At 44.5% G+C, this 21,056-nt stretch overlaps 1 protein-coding gene across 4 annotated transcripts in view; it reads left to right on the top strand.

Moving 5' to 3' along the window:
* Window positions 1-20,183, top strand: part of KMT2A (lysine methyltransferase 2A) — a gene marked incomplete at its 5' end in the record, with an annotated part of 38,296 nt that extends 18,113 nt beyond the window's left edge. For 2 of the 4 annotated variants that reach the window (XM_083878005.1, XM_083878008.1), the window contains 27 exons: window positions 690-803; window positions 1,946-2,092; window positions 2,347-2,442; window positions 3,185-3,305; window positions 4,065-4,178; window positions 4,531-4,715; window positions 5,301-5,474; window positions 6,272-6,382; window positions 6,630-6,703; window positions 7,202-7,395; window positions 7,707-7,813; window positions 7,956-8,093; window positions 8,607-8,765; window positions 9,056-9,173; window positions 9,253-9,331; window positions 9,582-9,742; window positions 10,374-10,559; window positions 11,168-15,464; window positions 15,778-15,858; window positions 16,364-16,428; window positions 16,812-16,982; window positions 17,568-17,642; window positions 17,911-18,085; window positions 18,479-18,586; window positions 19,020-19,103; window positions 19,413-19,542; window positions 19,905-20,183. In XM_083878005.1, coding sequence (XP_083734131.1) covers window positions 690-803; window positions 1,946-2,092; window positions 2,347-2,442; window positions 3,185-3,305; window positions 4,065-4,178; window positions 4,531-4,715; window positions 5,301-5,474; window positions 6,272-6,382; window positions 6,630-6,703; window positions 7,202-7,395; window positions 7,707-7,813; window positions 7,956-8,093; window positions 8,607-8,765; window positions 9,056-9,173; window positions 9,253-9,331; window positions 9,582-9,742; window positions 10,374-10,559; window positions 11,168-15,464; window positions 15,778-15,858; window positions 16,364-16,428; window positions 16,812-16,982; window positions 17,568-17,642; window positions 17,911-18,085; window positions 18,479-18,586; window positions 19,020-19,103; window positions 19,413-19,542; window positions 19,905-20,180 — 7,740 coding nt within the window. In that variant the 3' untranslated portion in view covers window positions 20,181-20,183. The remainder of the gene's footprint in view (window positions 1-689; window positions 804-1,945; window positions 2,093-2,346; window positions 2,443-3,184; window positions 3,306-4,064; window positions 4,179-4,530; window positions 4,716-5,300; window positions 5,475-6,271; window positions 6,383-6,629; window positions 6,704-7,201; window positions 7,396-7,706; window positions 7,814-7,955; window positions 8,094-8,606; window positions 8,766-9,055; window positions 9,174-9,252; window positions 9,332-9,581; window positions 9,743-10,373; window positions 10,560-11,167; window positions 15,465-15,777; window positions 15,859-16,363; window positions 16,429-16,811; window positions 16,983-17,567; window positions 17,643-17,910; window positions 18,086-18,478; window positions 18,587-19,019; window positions 19,104-19,412; window positions 19,543-19,904) is intronic. The other 2 variants (XM_083878006.1, XM_083878007.1) reach the window with 2 other exon arrangements.
* Between the last annotated feature and the right edge of the window lie 873 nt (window positions 20,184-21,056).

Below are 21,056 nucleotides of genomic sequence, written 5' to 3'. Positions count from 1 at the left end.
GGTTGATTTTTAAAAGCTTGTTATGCCTTTTTTTTCTTATAATTAGAGTACTGGATGAAGAGACACTTAAAGCTTTAAAACCTTAACTGTCAATGTGTGAGGATGAGCAAGAATTTGAGGTTTATGAAGAATTATTCCATTAAGATGGAACTTTAAAACCTTACTACAACTTGAGCCAACAAGATTTGGGGAAAATGTTAGTAACTTGTAATTCACAACATTTGGGGTATATCTGGGGTTTTAAAATGATAAATCATGTACATTTTTGAACAACAGTGTTGAAATAATAATAAAATATTTTCCTAATAATTTTTCAGTCCATCTATAAGTGTTGATACTGGAGATCATAGTGAGATCTCATAAGTGTTTTATACAAATTTGGACCTTTAATAAAGTATAATTCTTCTGAAATTTCACTTCTAGTAATACTTGTGCAATTGTAAAAAGCCTTGTCCTGTTCCTTAGGTTTGCTTTCCCTAGACGGAAGGCTCTAGCATGCCACTGAGTGCTCTCGGCAGGAACAGTGCCGAGGTGTGATTCTCCCAGAATACACTGTAAAGTAGACGGTGAAATTATATTAGTTTGAGGTGTCTTAATCACAGGCCCAGAACTGAGCAGTGGCATAAGCATTTTGTACTGATGTTGTATTGCCTTGTTCTGCATGGTGATGTGTCCTTTTGTACTTTCAGGAGGACTGTGAAGTGGAGAATGTTTGGGAGATGGGTGGGTTAGGCATCGTCACCTCGGTACCTATTACTCCCAGGGTGGTGTGTTTTCTCTGTGCCAGCAGTGGACATGTGGAGGTAAAGCATTGTGTTCTGCTGTTGACGACTTAATTACAGCACTGTACTGTTACAAAAATAAATAAATAAAAATTATAATTACCTTAATCCAGAAGAAATTAAAATAATACCTGTAAATCTGTCCTTGCTAGAATTTGTCCCAAGATACTAAAGTGAAAGGTATTTAAAATCAGTTTGGAAACTTTAACGGTGCTTTTTTGGAGGTGTATGAGTTGTGAAGAACAGCATATTTTGAAAGTGCCCCATGTCGCTAAATTTGGAAACTCACATCTGATATAAAGCAGGAGCTTTGCTCTCTTTTAACCTGAAATAAGAAAGACTGCGCAATGGTGCTAAAGGGCTTTAGGCAGCCTTGACTTTTCCAGGTGTGTCCGTACCTGCCAAGAGCTGCAAATTATTACAGAAACGTGACTGGAAAGGTTCTGGCGCTGCCTAAAGAGCTGGATTGAGATGTGTTAAATGCATTTCCAGGTTTAGATAGGTGCCTTCTCAACATCTTCAGACCAGCTGACCTGGTTGCTATTGCTCTAGGAGAGCCTGGGTTCTGATGAGTGGACAAGGGAAGAGAGGGTTAAGTTCTGGATGTGGACATCAGTGCACTTGGGGTCCACAAAGGCCCTGTGGGGCATGGAGCCATCTCCTTAGCCAGGGGTCCCCAGGGGACAAACAAATCCCATGTCCTCTGTGAGCCTGCAGTGTCTGTGTTCTGAGGATGATTGTTTTTCTGATATGACCACCCTTGTATGGGATACAGAGAAACTTAGGAGGGCTTTGCAATGGGGAAGTGAGCTGAACAGAGGGGGAGAGACTCTTACTTGCTCCGCATGTCCCTACTTCGTGCAACAAGTGTGTCTTCTGGTGCAGTTGGTTTGTTATACAGGGAGGAAGTGAGGGAGGGAGATCCTGAGGAGCCCTATAGGTTTTTACCAATGCTCAAAGCACTTAGTAACAGGTACCAGACTCCTGGTGGCTGTGAGGTGTCCAGTCAGTGTCTAGGTTTCCTGAAATGTAGACTTTCCCTCCTAAAATCTTGTTCTTTCAGTAGTAAAGCAGAATTCAAAATAGTTCAGAGCGCAAGGGGGCTGGTTTGGGAACTTGGAGCAGTTTTTGCTTTGCTAAAACCTGCCTCTTCCCCCTTGCAGTTTGTATATTGCCAGGTCTGCTGTGAGCCCTTCCACAAGTTCTGCCTTGAGGAGAGCGAGCGGCCCCAGGAAGACCAGCTGGAGAACTGGTGCTGCCGTCGCTGCAAGTTCTGCCACGTCTGTGGGAGACAGCACCAGGCCACCAAGGTACCTCAAAACCATTGGGAGACCCAGCAACACCCCCACTGCTCCCAGGGCTCCTCTGGCTCCAGAGGTCAGGCAGCAAGCATGTGCCAGGAGCAGAGTCTCTGTGCGCTGGGGAAGGAGGCCTCTTGAGTTGCTCCATTGCAGCTTCTTTCTCATGACCTGAATGGGAGATCCAGTAAAAAATGAAAAAGTCCAGAATTTTGCATCCCTTTGCAGGGTGTCTGTACCAATGCTTTTTTCCCTTATTCCTGTAGCAGTTGCTGGAGTGTAACAAGTGCCGAAACAGCTATCACCCTGAGTGCCTGGGCCCAAACTACCCAACAAAACCCACCAAGAAAAAGAAAGTTTGGGTGAGGGATTTTGATTTCTTTTTTGAGTAATTCATTTGTTGATGATAATGCTACGGAGCAGAGCTTTGCTGGTGATTTGTTCTGATGCAGTTCCTCATCTCTTCATTTGGAAATAGATAGTGAGGTGGCTGGTTAATAAGATGTTCTGAGAAAGCAGAATTTTTAAAGAGATTACCTCTTTTTTCAGTTGTAGTAAGTCATAAGATCATAGACCCATAACATGGAAGAAGGTCTTTAAAATGGAAGTGTTCACTTTGTTAACAAACCTGTTGATACCGGCATTGAGAGACAATTTGGATTAGTTTGCTAATTTGTGTCTTTCGGGCTTTTGTTCTAAACAACTGCCTGTAGTGTATTTGCTGCTAAGATTTTGTGTACATATTTCCTTCTACAATGTACAGAGTTTAAAAATTATTAAAATAGAACTCTATATTTTAGAGCAGAAGAAATTCCACGAGTTTTATGTGAGGGAAAGGTGGTATTTTCTTCAGTGCAAATATGAAGGACAAAAAAACTATACTGTGATTTTGCTTTAGTGTTTTTTCTTGTTATGTTATCACCATCTTACCACGAAGGAAGTGAGCTCAGCTCTTTTCAGTGACAGTTTCAGCATTTAAAACTCCTTGTTCTGTTGGGTAACACCTCTGTACTCGTGAAATCATAAAAATTATGAAATGCGTTGAAAGCACAGAAACTGCTGGATAAAAGCAAGTAATTCTTGCCAAATGAATTCTTTTCCCAGATCTGTACTAAATGTGTTCGCTGCAAGAGCTGTGGATCAACAACACCAGGCAAAGGGTGGGATGCACAGTGGTCTCATGACTTCTCCCTGTGTCATGATTGTGCCAAACTCTTTGCTAAAGGTACATAAAGTTGTGATTCTTTACAGGAGGAGCTTCCTCAGCTGCTTGAGTTTGAGTCAGCCAGTGCGAGTGGGCAGAGGGCTAGCATGGCACCTGAGCTTGGCACAGTCCAGGCAGCAGTGCAGGCTGGTTATGATCAAGCCTGAAAGTGCACATAACAGTTCAAAGCCAGGATCTTACGTTGTGCAGTGGCTTACCAAAGTCACCACTGCTTTATTGTCAGAGTTTGGGCTTTCAGCATGTAAATACTCTGCCATATAAAGGAATTATTGCATACCTGTTGGCCCAGGGTTTCAAATAGCAGTTGAGGATAAGACATTTTAAAATACTTCTGACTTAAAAGCAATTTAAAAGCAAAATTTCTATTTTAAAATGGCTGTTCCTTGTGTTATTTGCTTTACATGATGCCTTTGAACCTCGGAGGGCATTTTGAGGAGGAATCTTAGGATAAAAAGTCTTGAATATTCCACCTAATTTCTTGGCTATATGTTGTCTTTGTCCTTTCATTTTGCTCTTACATATAGCATTTTATTAGTCTCACCATGCCCAAAAAATGGCTGTCCAGCCATGGAATTCTAAAGTAGTTGGTGGTCTTCTAAAGTTATTTTTTCTAGCCTTGTAACAGTAGAGGCAACTGTGCTAGCAGTTTACTGGGAGGGGTGTTTGGAGTTGCTTTCTTAGTACACCAATAAGTAACCACACAGCCTTTAAGGTGTATTTGGCATCCAAACTTCTGATAAGATCCCATTTTGTTTGCAGGAAATTTTTGTCCTCTCTGTGACAAATGCTATGATGATGATGACTACGAGAGCAAAATGATGCAGTGTGGGAAATGCGACCGCTGGGTCCACTCCAAATGTGAAAACCTTTCTGGTAAGGAAATCCTCATCCCCTCAGTACTGAAGAACATGGGGTGGTGATTAGACCAAAGCAATCAAGTCTTGAAACTTTCTACTAGAGTGTTGCTTTAACACGTTCACCTGTTGTGACCTACCTGAAAAATGCCTGTAGAGTGACAACAGGTAAACCAATGCTAATACGAATGACATCCTGAAAGCACAGGACTTTCCTCAAAGGCAGTGTCCCTCAGTTAGCTATACAAGGTATAACGGGCTTTTGTTACATGAAAAGTACCAGTTAGGCAGAAAGTGCAGGGCAGTGATTTTTCTCTGTATCCTTCAGTAAAGCAAGTTCAGATGGTTATCTTGTCTTCTTTTGTCTCCAGATGAGATGTATGAGATACTCTCCAACTTGCCTGAGAGTGTTGCATACACCTGCATTAACTGTACAGAGCAGCATCCTGCAGAATGGCGTTTGGCACTGGAAAAGGAGCTGCAGATTTCCTTGAAGCAGGTTTTAACAGCCCTGTTGAATTCCAGAACTACCAGCCACTTAATGCGGTATCGACAGGTAAGCTGCCATCTGTGCCTTGTGTTGGGGTTACTCTGGTTGAAGTGTGCGTGGCTTTCAGTTCAACTGTTGAGGTGTTGCTGTGCCTCATACTGCAGAAGTGTCTGCATCATACTTGGAACATGTGCTGTGATTTATTTGTATTTTTTCTTTCTTTTGTTGATTCCTTTGGAAGCAGAGCAGTGAGTATCTGTGATATAACTTGTGAAGCTGAAAGAAAAATAGGATAAAGTTCTTCAAGTAATGTGAAGATTTAGCTCTGTGATGATGAAGATGCTTTTCTGACGGAAGAACAGGATCTTTGTCTTGAAATATGCACCCAGAAATAAGACTTCTGAGCAAGGAGTTTGATGCATATGCCTAATGGCTCTGTCCTGCTGTGCACCTTACAGACCTCAGCAGAAAGCTGGTTAAGAGCTTTTCTTTGCTGCCCCTGTGCTTTGGACAGAAATTCAGAACTTGGGTCTCCTTTTCCTTCACATTAGTGAGAATCATTGGACCAATAAATGGGCTTGGGAGCGTATCATCAGGAGCAGCTGCATTTCAATAGTTAACATCCCTCTGTCTTGTTGCTGGTGTTCGCAGGCAGCAAAACCGCCTGATTTAAATCCAGAGACGGAAGAGAGTATCCCATCCAGAAGCTCTCCTGAGGGTCCTGATCCTCCTGTCCTAACAGAAGTCAGTAAACAGGAGGAGCACCAGCCTCTGGATCTGGAAGGAGTGAAAAGAAAAATGGATCAAGGAAGTTACACCTCTGTGGTATGTGAAAGTTGTCATGTTCCGCTGTATTATTAGACACTGTGAATTGCTTTATCACATATGGTCTTCATAACTGAGGAGCTTAAGCCTTTTCTTTAGAAATTAGGAAGCAGGTTATCATGCTGCTAAAAATAGTTCTGGCTGATGCTGGCTAGTATTGGTCCAGACACAAGTAATTGACACTTTTGTGGGGCTCTCTGTAGCCAGCAGTGGTAGACTGCATTTGCTCTTAGTCAGACATTTATGTAGATAAATGTTCAGGTCATCCTGAACATGCAAATTCTGACTGAAGGTCTGGCCAAATAGCCCTGCTGCAGTTGGTTAGCTGGAAGCTAAGGATTCATGGGTGGAGGGGTGATCTCTTCAAGGGTCATTTACAGAAAATGCTGATGCTGACCAAATCAGTTCTCTTTGCATAGGGCAGCCTTTTCCTCTTTTTTTCCTAGAGAATTTGTAATCTTGAGGAACACAGTGTATTGCAAAGTTCTTGGCAAATGTTTTGGTGTCAGATTTTGACCAAAAATGAGCTTATGAGACAGCTGGTTTAGCAGATTTAAAACAAATCAGCAATCAGCTGAAGTGAACAGTTGTGGATGTAGCTGCTCTACGAGCCAGTTTACAAATGTAGAGGGCTGCTTGCTTCTTCACGGCCAAACTCCCTTTCTGCTTTTAAGTTGATGCTCTGATTCAATCATAGAGTCATCTGAATGCTCACTTGATGCTTTAAAAAATTAGTGGGTGGTATAGCTATGCAAAAGACAATCTTGTTGATGTGAAGTTTTGTGGATTTCTTATAGTTGGATTTTAGTGATGACATTGTGAAGATAATTCAAGCAGCCATTAATGCCGATGGTGGGCAGCCAGAGATTAAGAAAGCCAACAGCATGGTCAAGTCCTTCTTTATTCGGGTGAGCTAGCCTACAGTTACTTTGAAATCTGCTTGATATCCTACAACTGCTTCTTGATGTTGGAGTCCGAAGGGCCACCACATTTAGCCTTGTTTGGGTCTTTCCAAGAATAAAATAATACATTGTCAGAGTTGTTAATGTTAATGAAATGTTACTAGTTGTGCATTTACAGTACATCTTACCTGAACGTCTTTGAAGATTTTGGTATGTTGTCTAACTTTTCTAATGGGATGTTGTTTTCCTTTAGCAAATGGAGCGTGTTTTTCCATGGTTCAGTGTAAGAAAGTCCAGATTTTGGGAGCCAAATAAAGTAACAAGCAAGTAAGTAATTGTTCTGTACCAACTGCAACACCCTGCCGTTTGCCAGCTGGCCAAGCAAAATGTATTGAAAGAGCCTGTTTGCAGGGTTGGAATTTCTGTTTTTTCCTTTTTTCTTTTCCTTTTTTGTTTTGCTTTAGAAGTTACACAGTAATCCAATTCCCATGTTTTCTACACACTTCCTTGTTTTAAGCTGAGTAACCAAAATTCTTAATTAGAACTATGTGTACTGTGTGTTGGCTTGTCAGTCCTGACCTTCCTTCCCTCTCCTTCTTCTCACGCCCCTATTTGGGCTAGCCCTCCTGCATCTGTTACCCTTCAAAGAAGCAGACAGCCACATCACAAACCTTAAAAAGTGACTGGTGGGGAGCATGTTTGGGCTTTATGTAATTAATGGAGTTGTTGCTGGTGGGCAGATGTCAGTTAGGCAGGCCCTGATAGGCAGAGCATAAGGACCTCTGGTGCAGCCAGGTGTGACACTGACTCCTTGCTGCATCTCAGCAGTGGTATGTTGCCGAATGCGGTGCTGCCCCCATCGCTCGACCATAATTATGCTCAGTGGCAGGAGCGTGAAGAGAACAACCGCACTGAACAGCCTCCTCTGATGAAGAAAATCATTCCAGCTCCAAAACTCAAAGGGCCTGGAGAGCCGGATTCACCAACTCCTCTACAGCCTCCTACACCTCCCATTTCTGGTAAGCAAACCGATATCAGAGTTGCCAATCCCAAACCCAGAAATGCAGCTGTCTTGGAGACCTCTGTGACCTGAAATCATTCGGAGGAAGTAACATGAGATGTTTCTGAGCCGAGATTGGACCCAAGAATGCTTTTGCACTCATTTCTTTTCCCCCAGAATGAAGGTTGTACAGAGGCTGACACGTGCTTTGCTTTCCAAGCTGGCTGTTGAAAACTCTTCTACTGTATTCAGTTACTGACAATCTCTCCAGATGAATTTTTGCTGCCCTGAATTTCAAGAATAAATATTGTTCTCTCTTTTAACTCTAAGGCTGTGACAGAAGCAGAGAGGATAGTCCTGAACTGAACCCACCTCCAGATGTGGAAGACAACAGGCAGTGTGCATTGTGCCTGAAATATGGTGATGACAGTGCTAACGTGAGTATCTGCCCCATTTCCCTTTCTGTAGGAGCCCATTTAAGCAGTGTGTAGATTCGGTACTGTGGATAGGCTGGATGGATTTTGTGCATTGTTGTGGCCTCTAGAACATCTGAAAAGAACATATCCTTCTGTTCTTTAGGATGCTGGACGTCTTCTCTATATTGGCCAAAACGAATGGACACATGTGAACTGTGCTTTGTGGTCAGCAGAAGTGTTTGAAGATGATGATGGTTCTCTGAAAAACGTGCACATGGCTGTGATCCGGGGAAAGCAGCTGGTGGGTACATACAAAGAACACTTTGTTAAACTTAATGCTGATTTAGAATCATAAGATGGGAGCCCAGCTAAAAGAGGCCTTGTGTGCATTTGTTCTTTTCTGTCCTTTCCTTGCAGTATTTTTTAACACTAAATATAGTAGAACTAACTGAAGGTATTTGGAAAGTTATTTTATCCTTGCTCAGTTCAGAAATATTGTGGACACCAAGTGAAACTTGCAAATGTGAGGATTGGATATGAAGCACAAGCAGCAAAGTCTGGGAAAGGCCTGAAAGAACCAGTCCACAAATGAAAAAGTTGTTCCATGTGAGGGATTCTTCTTCCTCTCACCTCCTCCTCCATGTCTCTTGCTTGTGTGTGTGAGTCACTGTAGTGAAATGGAGCAGCAATGAAGCAGGAGATCAAGCATTACTCTAAACTTCTGCCTGTGCCAAAAAAACCCAACTGACAACAGCCATGGTGGTCTGGTTTTAGAAGAGATTAAATTTTTGGTTTTTTCTTTTTGCTTTTGCAGAGATGTGAGTTCTGCCAGAAGTCGGGCGCCACAGTAGGCTGCTGCCTCACTTCCTGTACCAGTAACTATCATTTCATGTGTTCACGAGTCAAGAACTGTGTCTTTCTGGACGATAAGAAGGTTTATTGCCAGAGGCATCGTGACTTGATCAAAGGAGAGGTAAGATTCTTCTTTCACTCTCTGTCTCCCTCTCTGAAGGTGGGGTTAGCCTGTAACTATGAGCACTTTTTAGAAGTTTGTGTTGAATATGTTTCTTGCTGACAAGGGCTGGACCACATTGCTCTTAATAAGAAGTCAGTAATGCAACTGGCGTGGGGAAATTTGGCAGGTGTGTTCTGTGGTAGTTTAAAAACCAGAAGAGCAAACTGAGGATCAGGTAGGACAAACTGCATAGCATACATGTGGTGGTTCCTTTAATTAACAAATAGTTTTGTTGGTTCTTGTTCCAGGTGGTTCCTGAGAATGGGTTTGAAGTTCTTAGGAGAGTTTTTGTGGACTTTGAAGGGATCAGTTTGAGAAGAAAATTTCTTAGTGGCTTGGAACCAGAGAACATCCACATGATGATTGGTATGATCTAGTCTCTGGATACTTGATCCACCTTTGATGCTGGAATCTGCTTCACAGAACTGTTCCTCTCTCTGCTCAGGTTCAATGACGATAGACTGCTTAGGAATTCTGAATGACCTCTCAGACTGTGAAGATAAGTTGTTTCCCATCGGCTATCAGTGAGTATAAGCTGTTTCAAGTTTGGATGTCTTTCAGTATATTCCATGTCAAACAAGCACTGAGGTAACGTATGGGAAAATTGACTGTAGTTTTTCCTGTACTATTGAGAAATCTCTGATTAAGCCAGGTGTGCAGTGTTTTCTGGCAGAAGGGCTTTGGCCAACGTAGTTTTGAGAAATGGAAAATTTAGAACAGAAATGATGTTTACTCAACTGTTGAGTAAATTGGGTTTTTTGAATTATTTTCCAGGTGCTCCAGGGTGTACTGGAGCACAACAGATGCCAGGAAGCGCTGTGTGTATACCTGCAAGATCATGGAGTGCCGACCTCCAGTCATAGAACCTGACATCAACAGCACTGTAGAGCATGATGATAATAGAACAATTGCCCATAGCCCAGTTCCCCTTACAGGTAATCTTCTAAGGACTTTATAGAAATATATTCTCTGTATGGTTTTGCCATAGTGCATATCTTGAACCAAATCTCTTAAATTTGTACTAGAATCCAATTCAGGCTTCTCTGTTACAGCATCTTAAGACTTTAAGCTCCTGGATGTACTGCTAACTTTGAAAACTTGAGCCAAACACTGTTGCAAGGATGGTTCCTAGTCTACAACTCAGACAATTTTCTAGTGATCTAAAACTTCAAACTGAGTTTGGAGTTTTGGTGTTGGTGTGTAATATGGGAGTTGTTCAATACATATTGCACTTCAGTATTTCCAAATTGCTTCCTCATATCCAAGGGTAAAGCTGTGAAAGATTTTTAAAATGTTTATAGTCATTGTCATTGTTAACATAGGATCTTAATCTCTCTCTATATATAGTGGAATTTCATGTGTAAGATGAGCAGTTGCTACAAGTATTTGAAAATGTTCTTGCAAGAAGAAACCAGACATTATCTGATGTCAGATCTTTGACTTTGTGTTTATTTAACAAGTACCCTGATTCTCCAAGTGGAACATGATAGTATATGTTTTATCAGATTGTAGCTTTTAGGGCTCAGCGATGGCTTATACTGTTGTTTCTCTTTTATACAACAACAGAAATTCTACCAAAAGACACCCGAAATACACCTGAAGTTGTAAACACATCATCACCAGATCGTCCCTTGCATCATCAGACCTCTAGTTCCTGTTACTATCCAGTGGTCTCAAAGGGTCCCAGGATCAGGGCACCAAGTTACCCATCTGCACAGAGGTCTCCTGGCTCGAGGCCATTACCCTCTGCAGGTATTTCTAGTGCTGTTGATTTTGATCTGGAAATATTTTTGGTTTAGTTAGTATATTTCTTGGCTTCTTTCAGAATGAGGTTTTTAGTTTACTGTTTCTAGAGAAAGCAGTGGAATGGCAAAAGGCTGAGGAGAGGAAAGTTCTAACATTACACAGAAGAGATGGCCTGCAGAGAAATGTACAACTAAAACAAACATTCCCTGGGGATGAAAAGAGGCAGGATTTGTGCCATATAGTAGTAGTGAGCCAAAAGCACTGTGTTATCAGTTAGGGACTTAATATCTCAGTCAATATTTTTCCAGAGAGAATCAGAAATCTGGTATTGTAATTCAGCAGTTATTTCTGACTAATACTTTCTTTCAAACTGATGTTGAAAATTCACATCTAAAGTTGAGATACCAAACCCTGAGATACAAACTTTCTGAATCCTGGTTGACAGTGTCAGGTTTTTAACACCTGTTTAAAGTATCACTACCATGTGTTGATATTGTTCAGCTGAAAAGTTTTGCTGGGTTCTGATTTCTTGTGTTTTGTATGAAGGAATTGGATGTGCATTCATTTTGAAGGTTTAAGATCACCTGACAGTCTTTCTGGCCTTTGTTTCTTAGGAAGTCCTACCCCAGTGACCCATGAAATAGTGACAGTAGGAGATCCTTTGCTATCCTCAGGACTTAAGAGCATTGGTTCTCGGAGACACAGCACCTCTTCTTTGTCACAGCAACAGTCAAAACTCCGGATGATTTCCCCTACAAGAGCTGGGAGCACTTACTCCAGGCACAGTGTGTTTTCAATTTCCAGCGTGGGGGCCTCTTCAGAATACGAACCAACTGTCAAAAGTACTGATCGCTTTGTGGGGTCAGTGAGCACAGGTCCTCCAAGTGCTCCAGTTCAAAGTTGCTCTACCAGTTCAGGCTCCCAGAAAACAGTGGCTACAACTGGAAATAAAACTTACCAGCTGGATGCATTGCAATCTACAGAAGGGAAACATTCCAGCAGTTCAGATTTAGTACCCAAAGGTGCACTTTCTAAGGGAGAGAAAATTAAAACCTCAAAGGACCCAGATTATTCGTCTCGTACTTTTGTTTCTGGAGGAAGCTCCAAAGTGTCCACTCAGCCAACGAGTTCATCAGGCACAGAAATTAATAAAATAGGAACCTTTCAAGAGTGTTCAGGATCATTTTCTTCCAAAGAAGCAATACCCTTTCCACCTTTGCATCAGAGAGGCCCAAGGAAAGACAGAGATCAGAACATAGAACCTTTACAGCCAGAGAAAGCAACTGTGGTTGATGAGATGGATGCAAAAACCTTGAAGGCTGCTGGAGTAAACAACAGATCTCCTGCAGCAAGTGAGCAGGTAGTTACTGCCCCCAGAGATAAACGTCAGAAAGGCAAAAAGTTAATGAAAGAGAGTTTTAAAGAGAAGCATTCCCTGAAATCTCTTACAGAGACAAGTCAAGCAGTAGGCAGTGATGAACTGAAACCAGACTTTGGCCATCAGGGTTTGGCAACCGAACAAATTAGCCAGAGGTTATGTAATAATATTCCTGCTGAAAAAACTGGTGAGAAGTCTCCATCTTCACAAGGGCCATCTAAAGGGTCTGCAGTGCAGGCTGAAGCAGCCCCTAAGGAATCACAGGCACCCAGGAAACGCACTGTTAAAGTCACTCTGACTCCTCTCAAGATGGAAAGTGAAAACCAGTCTAAAAATGCACAGCAGGAAAGTGATGCTGAAACTCATTCTGCAGGGGCAGACTTGGCTGCTTTGGCAGAGCCCTCCTCAGCTTCAGAAAGCCTGGAAGAGAACCCTGGAATTCAGGGAATTTCAAATGAAGCACCAGCACAGGAATCTCAGAATAACACATATGAAAATTTGGCCATTCAAGATAACAGCTTGATGCTCCAGGATGGTGCTAAAGCTCAAGAAGAAGGCTCATACAAGCGGAGGTATCCAAGGAGAAGTGCTCGGGCCAGATCCAATATGTTCTTTGGACTAACTCCTCTGTATGGTGTGAGGTCCTATGGAGAGGAAGACATTCCCTTCTACAGTAACTCAGCTGGCAAGAAGCGAGGGAAGCGATCTGCAGAAGGACAAGTGGATGGAGCGGATGACTTAAGCACATCAGATGAAGACGACTTATACTACTACAATTTCACAAGGACGGTGGTTTCCTCAAACACAGAGGAGAGGCTCGCATCCCATAGCTTATTCAGGGAGGAGGAGCAGTGTGATCTTCCAAAAATCTCACAGCTAGACGGTGTGGATGATGGAACTGAAAGTGATACAAGTGTCACGGCAGCAACCCGAAAAGTCAGCCAGGTAACTAAAAGGAGTGGCAAAGAGAATGGGACAGAGAACTTAAAGCTGGATAGAACTGAAGAAGCTGGTGAGAAAGTGCAAGTCACCAAGAGCTCCACTGTCCACAAAACTGACCCGAAGATTGATAACTGCCACCCTGTGAGCAGGGTTAAAGCTCAGGGTCAGGACTCTCTGGAAGCGCAGCTGAGCTCATTGGAAACGGGCCGCAGGGCTCATGCAAGCACACCTGCTGACAAGAACTTACTGGACACTTTCAACACAGAACTTCTGAAATCTGACTCTGACAATAACAACAGTGATGACTGTGGGAACATACTCCCTTCCGACATCATGGACTTTGTGCTGAAGAATACACCATCTATGCAGGCCTTGGGAGAAAGTCCAGAGTCCTCATCATCTGAACTCCTGACACTTGGAGAAGGTTTAGGTCTTGATAGCAACCGTGGCAAGGATATGGGTTTGTTTGAGGTGTTCTCCCAGCAGCTGCCCACCACCGAACCAGTGGACAGCAGTGTTTCTTCCTCCATTTCGGCAGAGGAGCAATTTGAATTGCCACTGGAGCTTCCTTCTGATCTCTCTGTTCTGACCACTCGCAGCCCTACGGTGCCCAGCCAAAATCACAACAGGCTTGCCGTCATTTCGGAGTCTTCACTTTCCTCCTCGGGAGAGAGGTCAATGCTTGCCTTGCCTTCCACAGAGTCTGGGGAGAAGAGAGTGACAGTCACAGAAAAAACTGCCTCAGGGGAAGGCGATGCAGCTCTCCTGAGTCCAGGGGTAGACCCAAGCCCCGAGGGACACATGACTCCCGATCACTTCATCCAGGGTCACATAGATGCAGAGCATATAGCCAGCCCAGCCTGTGGCCCTGTCGAGCAAGGGCATGCCAGCAACCAAGATTTAACAAGAAACAGCGCGACTCCGGGTATCCAGGTGCCGGTATCACCCACAGTTCCCCTCCAGAGCCAGAAGTACGTGCCAAACTCCACTGACAGTCCTGGTCCCTCTCAAATCTCCAACGCTGCGGTGCAGACAACACCACCCCACCTCAAGCCAGCCGCAGAAAAACTTCTGGTAGTTAATCAAAACATGCAGCCCCTGTACGTCCTCCAAACTCTTCCCAATGGCGTCACCCAAAAGATACAGTTAACCCCTTCTGTTAGTTCTGGACAGAGTGTGATGGAAACCAACACTTCAGTGCTGGGGCCCATGGGGAGTGGGCTTACATTGACCACAGGATTGAATCCGAGCTTGCCTCCATCTCAGTCATTATTCCCTCCCACGAGCAAGGGTCTACTGCCCATGTCCCATCACCAGCATATACATCCCTTCTCTACACCTGCTCAGACAGGCTTCCCACCAAACATCAGCAGTCCTTCACCAGGTCTTCTAATTGGGGTGCAGCCACCCCCTGATCCTCAGCTCTTGGTGTCTGAAGCTAATCAGAGGACAGACCTTGGTACTGCCACTTCTACACCAGCTGCTGCCCTGGGCAAAAAACGGCCCATATCTCGTCTGCAGTCGCGGAAGAATAAGAAGCTGGCTCCTTCTGGAACCCCTTCTGCTATAGCTCCTTCTGATATGGTCTCCAACATGACCTTAATTAATTTTGCTCCTTCCCACATTTCTAACCACCCGTTGGATTTGGGAACCATTGCAAATTCAACGTCCCATAGGACCGTTCCCAATATTATCAAAAGGTCAAAGTCTGGGGTCATGTATTTTGAGCAAACATCTTTACTTCCGCAAGGTGGGACCACTACTGCAGTCAGCACATCTCCCAGCGTTATTGGTGCAGATGCCAGTCACCTCCCAGCAGGGCCTGTATCAGGCCTAACATCGAGTTCCTCAGTGCTGAATGTCGTATCCATGCAGGCCACGGCAGCCCCTAGTACTGGTGGGTCAGTTCCTGGTCACGTTTTGGGACAAAGTTCAGTAACATTAACAAGCCCTGGATTATTGGGGGACCTTGGTTCGATAAGCAACCTCCTGATCAAAGCTAGTCAGCAAAGCCTTGGTCTTCAGGAGCAGCACATGACTTTACCACCAAGTTCTGGGATGTTTTCTCAGCTAGGAGGATCTCAAACTCCATCTACGGCAGCCATGACAGCTGCATCAAGCATATGTGTTCTACCCTCTGCACAGACAATGGGCATGACAGTCGCTCCATCGTCTGCTGACCCAGAAGGCTCATACCAGCTTCAGCACATGCCACAACTTTTAGCCAACAAAACTGGGGTTGCCTCCTCCCAGCTGGACCTTAGCACAGTTTCGCCAACGACGCAGTTGTCAAGCTTTCCGCCACTGGTCGATGTTCCAAAAAATACCGGACTCGAACAAAGCAAGGCTTCCTCGTCAGTGATGCATGCCAATTCAGCATCCCCAGGGGGCTCCCCATCACCTGGTCAGCAGTCTGCAAGTAGCTCTGTGCTGGGTGCCACAAAAATGAAGCCAAAAGTCAAACGCATCCAGCCATTGTTAGACAAAGGGAATGGAAAGAAGCACAAAACTTCTCACTCATGGGCTGGTTCTTCTGAGGCTCACGTTCCTGAAAAAGGGGCTGTTGCTGTACCCCAGGTCTCGGCTACAGGGTAAGAGGAGAGTTTGAGAGTTTGGTTTTGCTTATCCCTGAGGTTTTGTAACAGTATGAGAAAATCTTGCATTGGTTTCTCCAGCAAATTGTGCAAGTCAAGGCAAATTGCAAAGTGCAACTTCTGATCTGGTGCTGGGAGTGTGATCTGGTACTCTGTATGTTAGGAGCTGTTGTTTCTACTTGTGTAATTCTGCAGAACTTCTGAATCCATTGTGGCAACTCCCAGTGGATCCATTCCTTCTTTTCAGTCTCATTTATGGCACACGTGGGTTGGCAGATATTTTGAATGTTCCCAAATCTTTTTCTTCCAGGACTCCTGCTGTGAAGGCAGATGCGCAAGATGCAGCCAGTGTAGATCAGCCTTTGCAGAATCCACGTGGGCTGTCTGCAGGGTAAGGGATGAACAGAAGTTGATGTGTGATTCTGCTTGCTTGAGCTGAAGGCCATTTGTATGGACAAGGCAGGAAGTCTGGCATTCCTAGTTAAAATGCCTGTGGAGCTTTCAGTGGGGAATGTACAGTCACATTTAGATGCAATATGGAACCATTTTGCCTTAAGCTGCATGTAGTTGTGGGAACCTCAGTGCCTCCTGAGGAGATGCTCATTCAGCAGTCGGACTGTGTGTTGGCGTACACCTTATTCCTGAGTGGGGCTGACGTAGAAAGTGGGTCACGGACTGTGAAATAAGCCTGCTGCCCACAGAGTGATAGAGGCTGCAAACAGAAATGCTACTGAGTAGAATCCTTTTGTTTGTTCATTTCCAACTGAATTGATGTCAGAACATTTGATCTGGAAAAAGGTTCTTGTATCTGGCTAAGACTGCTGCTCAGGGTTGGTGAGGAAATGAGGCAGGTTGTTAGCTGTTTTTTCTCCATGTTCTCCTTCTTCCCTCCCAAGGCAACTGGCTGTGGTCCCAGAACCTCAATCAACACAGAACTCAATAAATGAACAAGAAAATGCAGGTATGTCACTTCTTAAAAAACACCTAGTCTTGGAGTTCTCCAGGGCTGGGAAAGTGATGTTTGAAGATTGGATTTTTGTGTTTGTCATTCTGTCAGGAAAAGAGTCAGAGTTATCCTTGTGTCATCCTTGCTATAAGGGGAGGAAAGATTTGTTCACTATTTTTAGATCTTGGACCAATAGTTTTGTCTCTGTTTTTAGTTTGTGAGAATTTCAGCACTTGAGATTTCACACTCTTACTGCAACACTCTCTAGAATTTTTTTCTTGGCTGGCTTTGCTGGTGAAAAGGGAAGTCAGTAAGTTGTTTCAAATCGTGGAACACCAGCTGTAAAAATCACCATTTTTTCCAATTCCCATCTTCATGCTGCCTTCTGTCTTTTCTAGGCTCAAAAGTTCTCGAGGAAGAAGAGAGCACCTTCAGCTCCCCTCTCATGTTTTGGCTTCAGCAAGAACAAAAGAGGAAAGAGTGTCTTGGTGAGAGGAAACCAAAAAAAGGTTTGGTTTTTGAGATCTCAAGTGATGATGGTTTTCAGATCTGCGCAGAAAGCATTGAAGGTGAGAACTGCGCAGTGTTCTGGTTCTACTGGTTGTACTGGTTGGTTGTACTGATTTTAGTTGTCCTTAATAGAAGTAAAATGAATACTTCTGAGGACTTCTTATTTGCTTTATTTATAGATTGAAAAAAAAAAAGAAAAAGAGAAAGAGAAATCTCCTGGTTTGCAGCTCTAGAACAATCCTAGTTATATAATGATGTCTGGATTCTATTCTTTTTCTTCTTATTTTGCAACATAATATATTCAGTGACTCATTTTATATATATATATATAGTGGTATGTGTCACTGACCCATTTTGTTTTATCAGTTGACCAATGATGTTAAACCATAGTTTGTCAAGAAACAGGCACTGTGGATCACACAGTGGAGTATTGGGTGTCCAGACTTTTCCTCCAGACCTATTGCTGAACATCCTGCCTTATGCCAATGTGAATTTTCAAGAGGATGAAAGCAGTTGGATCCAAGGATCTTAATTTATGGCCTGTGGAAAGTTGGAAACTTAATATTCTCCAATTAGTTTATTTAAATATGAGTATCCCAGCGCTTGGATACCCTGTCACCATGTCATCTGTGTGTGTGCTGCAGATGCCTGGAAGTCACTGACTGACAAGGTGCAAGAGGCCCGTTCGAACGCGCGCTTGAAGCAGCTGTCCTTTGCAGGTAACAGCCTGCACAGAACATGGGAGAGCAAACAGATCTTTCTGTGAGGGTCTTAAGGGTAGTAAGCAGTTAACCTGCTGCGGGCTTTATGGAGGATAATTTCTTCCCAAATGGAAGGATTAGAAGCTGTCACATAGGATGCAATAGTTAATACAGTGCTGCTGTGACAGCTGTGTGTTGTCCCAGCTCTTTGTGACAAGCTGTTGTATCTTCCTGCTCTAAGTCTGCACTGATACTTAGTGTTTATTGTGCTCTATTTCTCTTCTAGGTGTGAACGGTTTGAGGATGTTGGGGATTATCCATGATACTGTTGTGTTCCTGATAGAGCAACTGTATGGAGCGAAGCACTGCCACAATTACAAGTTCAGATTTCACAAGCCAGAGGAGGCCAATGAACCTCCTTTGAACCCACATGGCTCTGCTCGGGCCGAAGTCCACCTGAGGCAAGTGTGAGCCTTGTCAGTATTGGGGTTAACAGCCCTTTGGCTCCGTAACTAATGCTGTGGCAGGGCAGCAGCAACAAATCTCTGCAGCACTAAAGCTCTCAGTTAAATGTTAACAACTGGCACATGAAAATCAACCATTCAGCATCTTCAGATTCTGCACGTTTTCCTGTGCCACTTTGTGGCCCTTTGCTTGGTTTAACAAAGCTTTCCTGGCTGGGGCTGTAACTGGAGGTTCTAAGAACCTGCTGTGTCTACCCTGACTTTTACACAGGACTTTTAGAGAAGGCAGAGTTGGGAAGATGTGAGGCAGTAAACATGTCAGACTGTTGTGGCAACCACATTTATTTTCAGTCAGTAAAACAAACTCCCTTTGGTCTCTTTAAATTGCAGGAAATCTGCATTTGATATGTTTAATTTCTTGGCGTCTAAACACCGACAGCCACCAGAATACAACCCGAATGACGAGGAAGAGGAAGAAGTGCAGCTGAAATCAGCCCGGTATGCAGCAGGGCTTAAAGATTCAAAGGGCAAAATGGTGTTGGGGTGTTAAAATGAGCAGTTTGGGCTTAGTTAAGGGTTGTGTGCTTTGAGAGGTATTTAAACATTGAAAGCTGTCAAGCACTGCCAGACATAGAGGTGACTTCTGCAAAAACAAGAGAAGTGACAGCTGAAGGTGACCACCAGACCAGTCTGCTTTCAAATGCTTCTTTTCTTTACTAATCTGTAACAATCTGATGAGAATTTGAGGAGGAAAGGTAGGAAATGATCTTTTACATATATATATGAAAACACTGCATTAATTTTGATTGTGCTCTCTGTAGGCTGCAGCGTCACAGTGTATAAATTACTCGATCTTGGAAAGTGCCCCAGATAGTACATGGCACAGAGTCTCAAATACAGGTCGTCACTTAGCAGTGCCTCTTTGTTCTAGGAGGGCGACCAGTATGGATCTGCCAATGCCCATGCGCTTCCGGCACTTGAAGAAGACCTCCAAGGAGGCAGTTGGTGTCTACAGGTATGATTTTGCTCTGGTACCATTGCCCATAGGATAGGGGAAGGTGGAAACTGGAAACCTTCTATGAAGCTGGACTGCAAAATTGAGGGGAGAAGCAGGCTTGGGGCTTTTTCCCCTCTTCCTTCTCCCTGTCCAAGTCATGTATTTGAAAGGTAATCTTCAGGACAGACCACTTGCTCCTTTCTGGCTTTACCTTGGCAATAGTGGTCCTTGTCACAAACAGCCCGTTTTCTGCAGCCTGTGCAATCTGGTGTTCTTGAGCTTCGCTTGTCTTGTTTGAAAGAATTTGCTTTTCTTGTTGCATTTTAGGTCTCCTATCCATGGCCGGGGTCTGTTCTGCAAAAGGAACATCGATGCAGGTGAGATGGTGATCGAATATTCAGGCAATGTCATTCGCTCCATCCTCACTGACAAACGAGAGAAGTACTACGACAGTAAGGTGAGTTTTGGGCTTTTGTAGATGTTCTTAAAGAGTTTGGGAGAGGTAGAAAGTGGCTGTGAAGGTAAGACAGGCCTATATGAAAATTCTGTTTGGAACATCTCAAATTGTGTTTACTGACTTCTTGGGTTATTTTCATTCTTGTTGGAGCTCTAGAGGCACTTCTCATTCCTTCTATAGTCTGGGCAGGGTTTCAGATTAATCTCAGTCAATGTGGGACTCACTCACTCAGGCGGGAGTGTGTGAGGCCCAGTGGAGAGAGGCTGCAGACACTCTCTCAGAGCAGCCTCAGAGCTGGGCTGTCTGCTGGGATGGCTGTGCTGCCCTGCCTGCACTAACCCTCCTGTGTCCTCCCTGTGTAGGGCATTGGGTGCTACATGTTCCGCATTGACGACTCCGAGGTGGTGGATGCCACCATGCATGGGAACGCGGCCCGCTTCATCAACCACTCCTGTGAGCCCAACTGCTACTCTCGCGTCATCAACATTGATGGCCAAAAACACATTGTCATCTTTGCCATGCGCAAAATCTACCGAGGGGAAGAGCTCACCTATGACTATAAGTTCCCCATTGAAGACGCCAGCAACAAACTGCCCTGTAACTGCGGCGCCAAGAAGTGCAGGAAGTTTTTAAACTAGAACTTCCAGCAGCTGCAGGTGAGCCCTGCAGAGCCTGGGGTGAACCAAAGCATCGAGTGAGCCCCTCCCCAGCCACTCAGATGGGAGAGAGAGGCCAGAAGCAGGAGTGAAGATGGACTAGGCTCAGGGACCTGAGACTGGCGGCTGTGTTTGTCCAAGTCCACATCTTCATGTCTCACATGTGCACACTCACCCTTGTGACAGACATGGGCAGCTGGAGAAGATTGTCAGCATGGTTATGTTTTTGCTATTCTCATTTCCCCCCGCCTCCATATTTGTTTCTCAGCGTGGGGCTAATGAGTGGGAGAGGAGAGGGGAGGTCACCCCAAGCTCAGGCACAGGGCAGCAGTCATGGGTCGTGTCCCCCTCTGTCTCCTGGCCAGAGCTCTCCTTCCTAGGGCTGAGTCAGTGGTTGGGTAGCGCAATATTTGAGCTTGCCTCCTGGGGAGAAGGGCTGTGCCTCCCCAGCAGCCCCCTGGGACTGCATGTCTGCAAAACACTATGTGTGAGTGGGAATAGGTGCGCTGCCTGTGCAGGGCTGTGTGGCGCAGACGGGCTGGCTTCACTGCTCATGAGGAGAGCAGAACAGAGCAGCCCACAACTAGACACAAGCAGAGTTTAGCTGGCATCTTGCTCTGAAATCCCTGCCTGACAGCTGGGGAACTCCTGGCATTCTTTGGTAAAACAGGCTTGTGCCAACAGTTGGGGCACTGTAAATCTTTGCCAGCAAAGGCTCCGGTTTACCAACACTCCTGCTCTGCAGCCATGTGGGAGGGAAGTGGTCCTCTGAGTCCTGTCTCCAGCAGTTGGTTTCCTCCCGTGTCCAGCAAGCTCCTGGTGCAGCCAGCCAGCAGTGTCTCAAGGAAGCAGACAGAG

The sequence above is a fragment of the Zosterops lateralis genome, assembly GCF_965231275.1.
Source record: "Zosterops lateralis genome assembly, chromosome: 25".
NCBI classification, from domain to species: Eukaryota; Metazoa; Chordata; class Aves; order Passeriformes; family Zosteropidae; genus Zosterops; species Zosterops lateralis.
The sequence above is the reverse complement of the archived record's forward strand: the minus strand, read 5'-3'. Positions and strand labels throughout refer to the sequence as shown.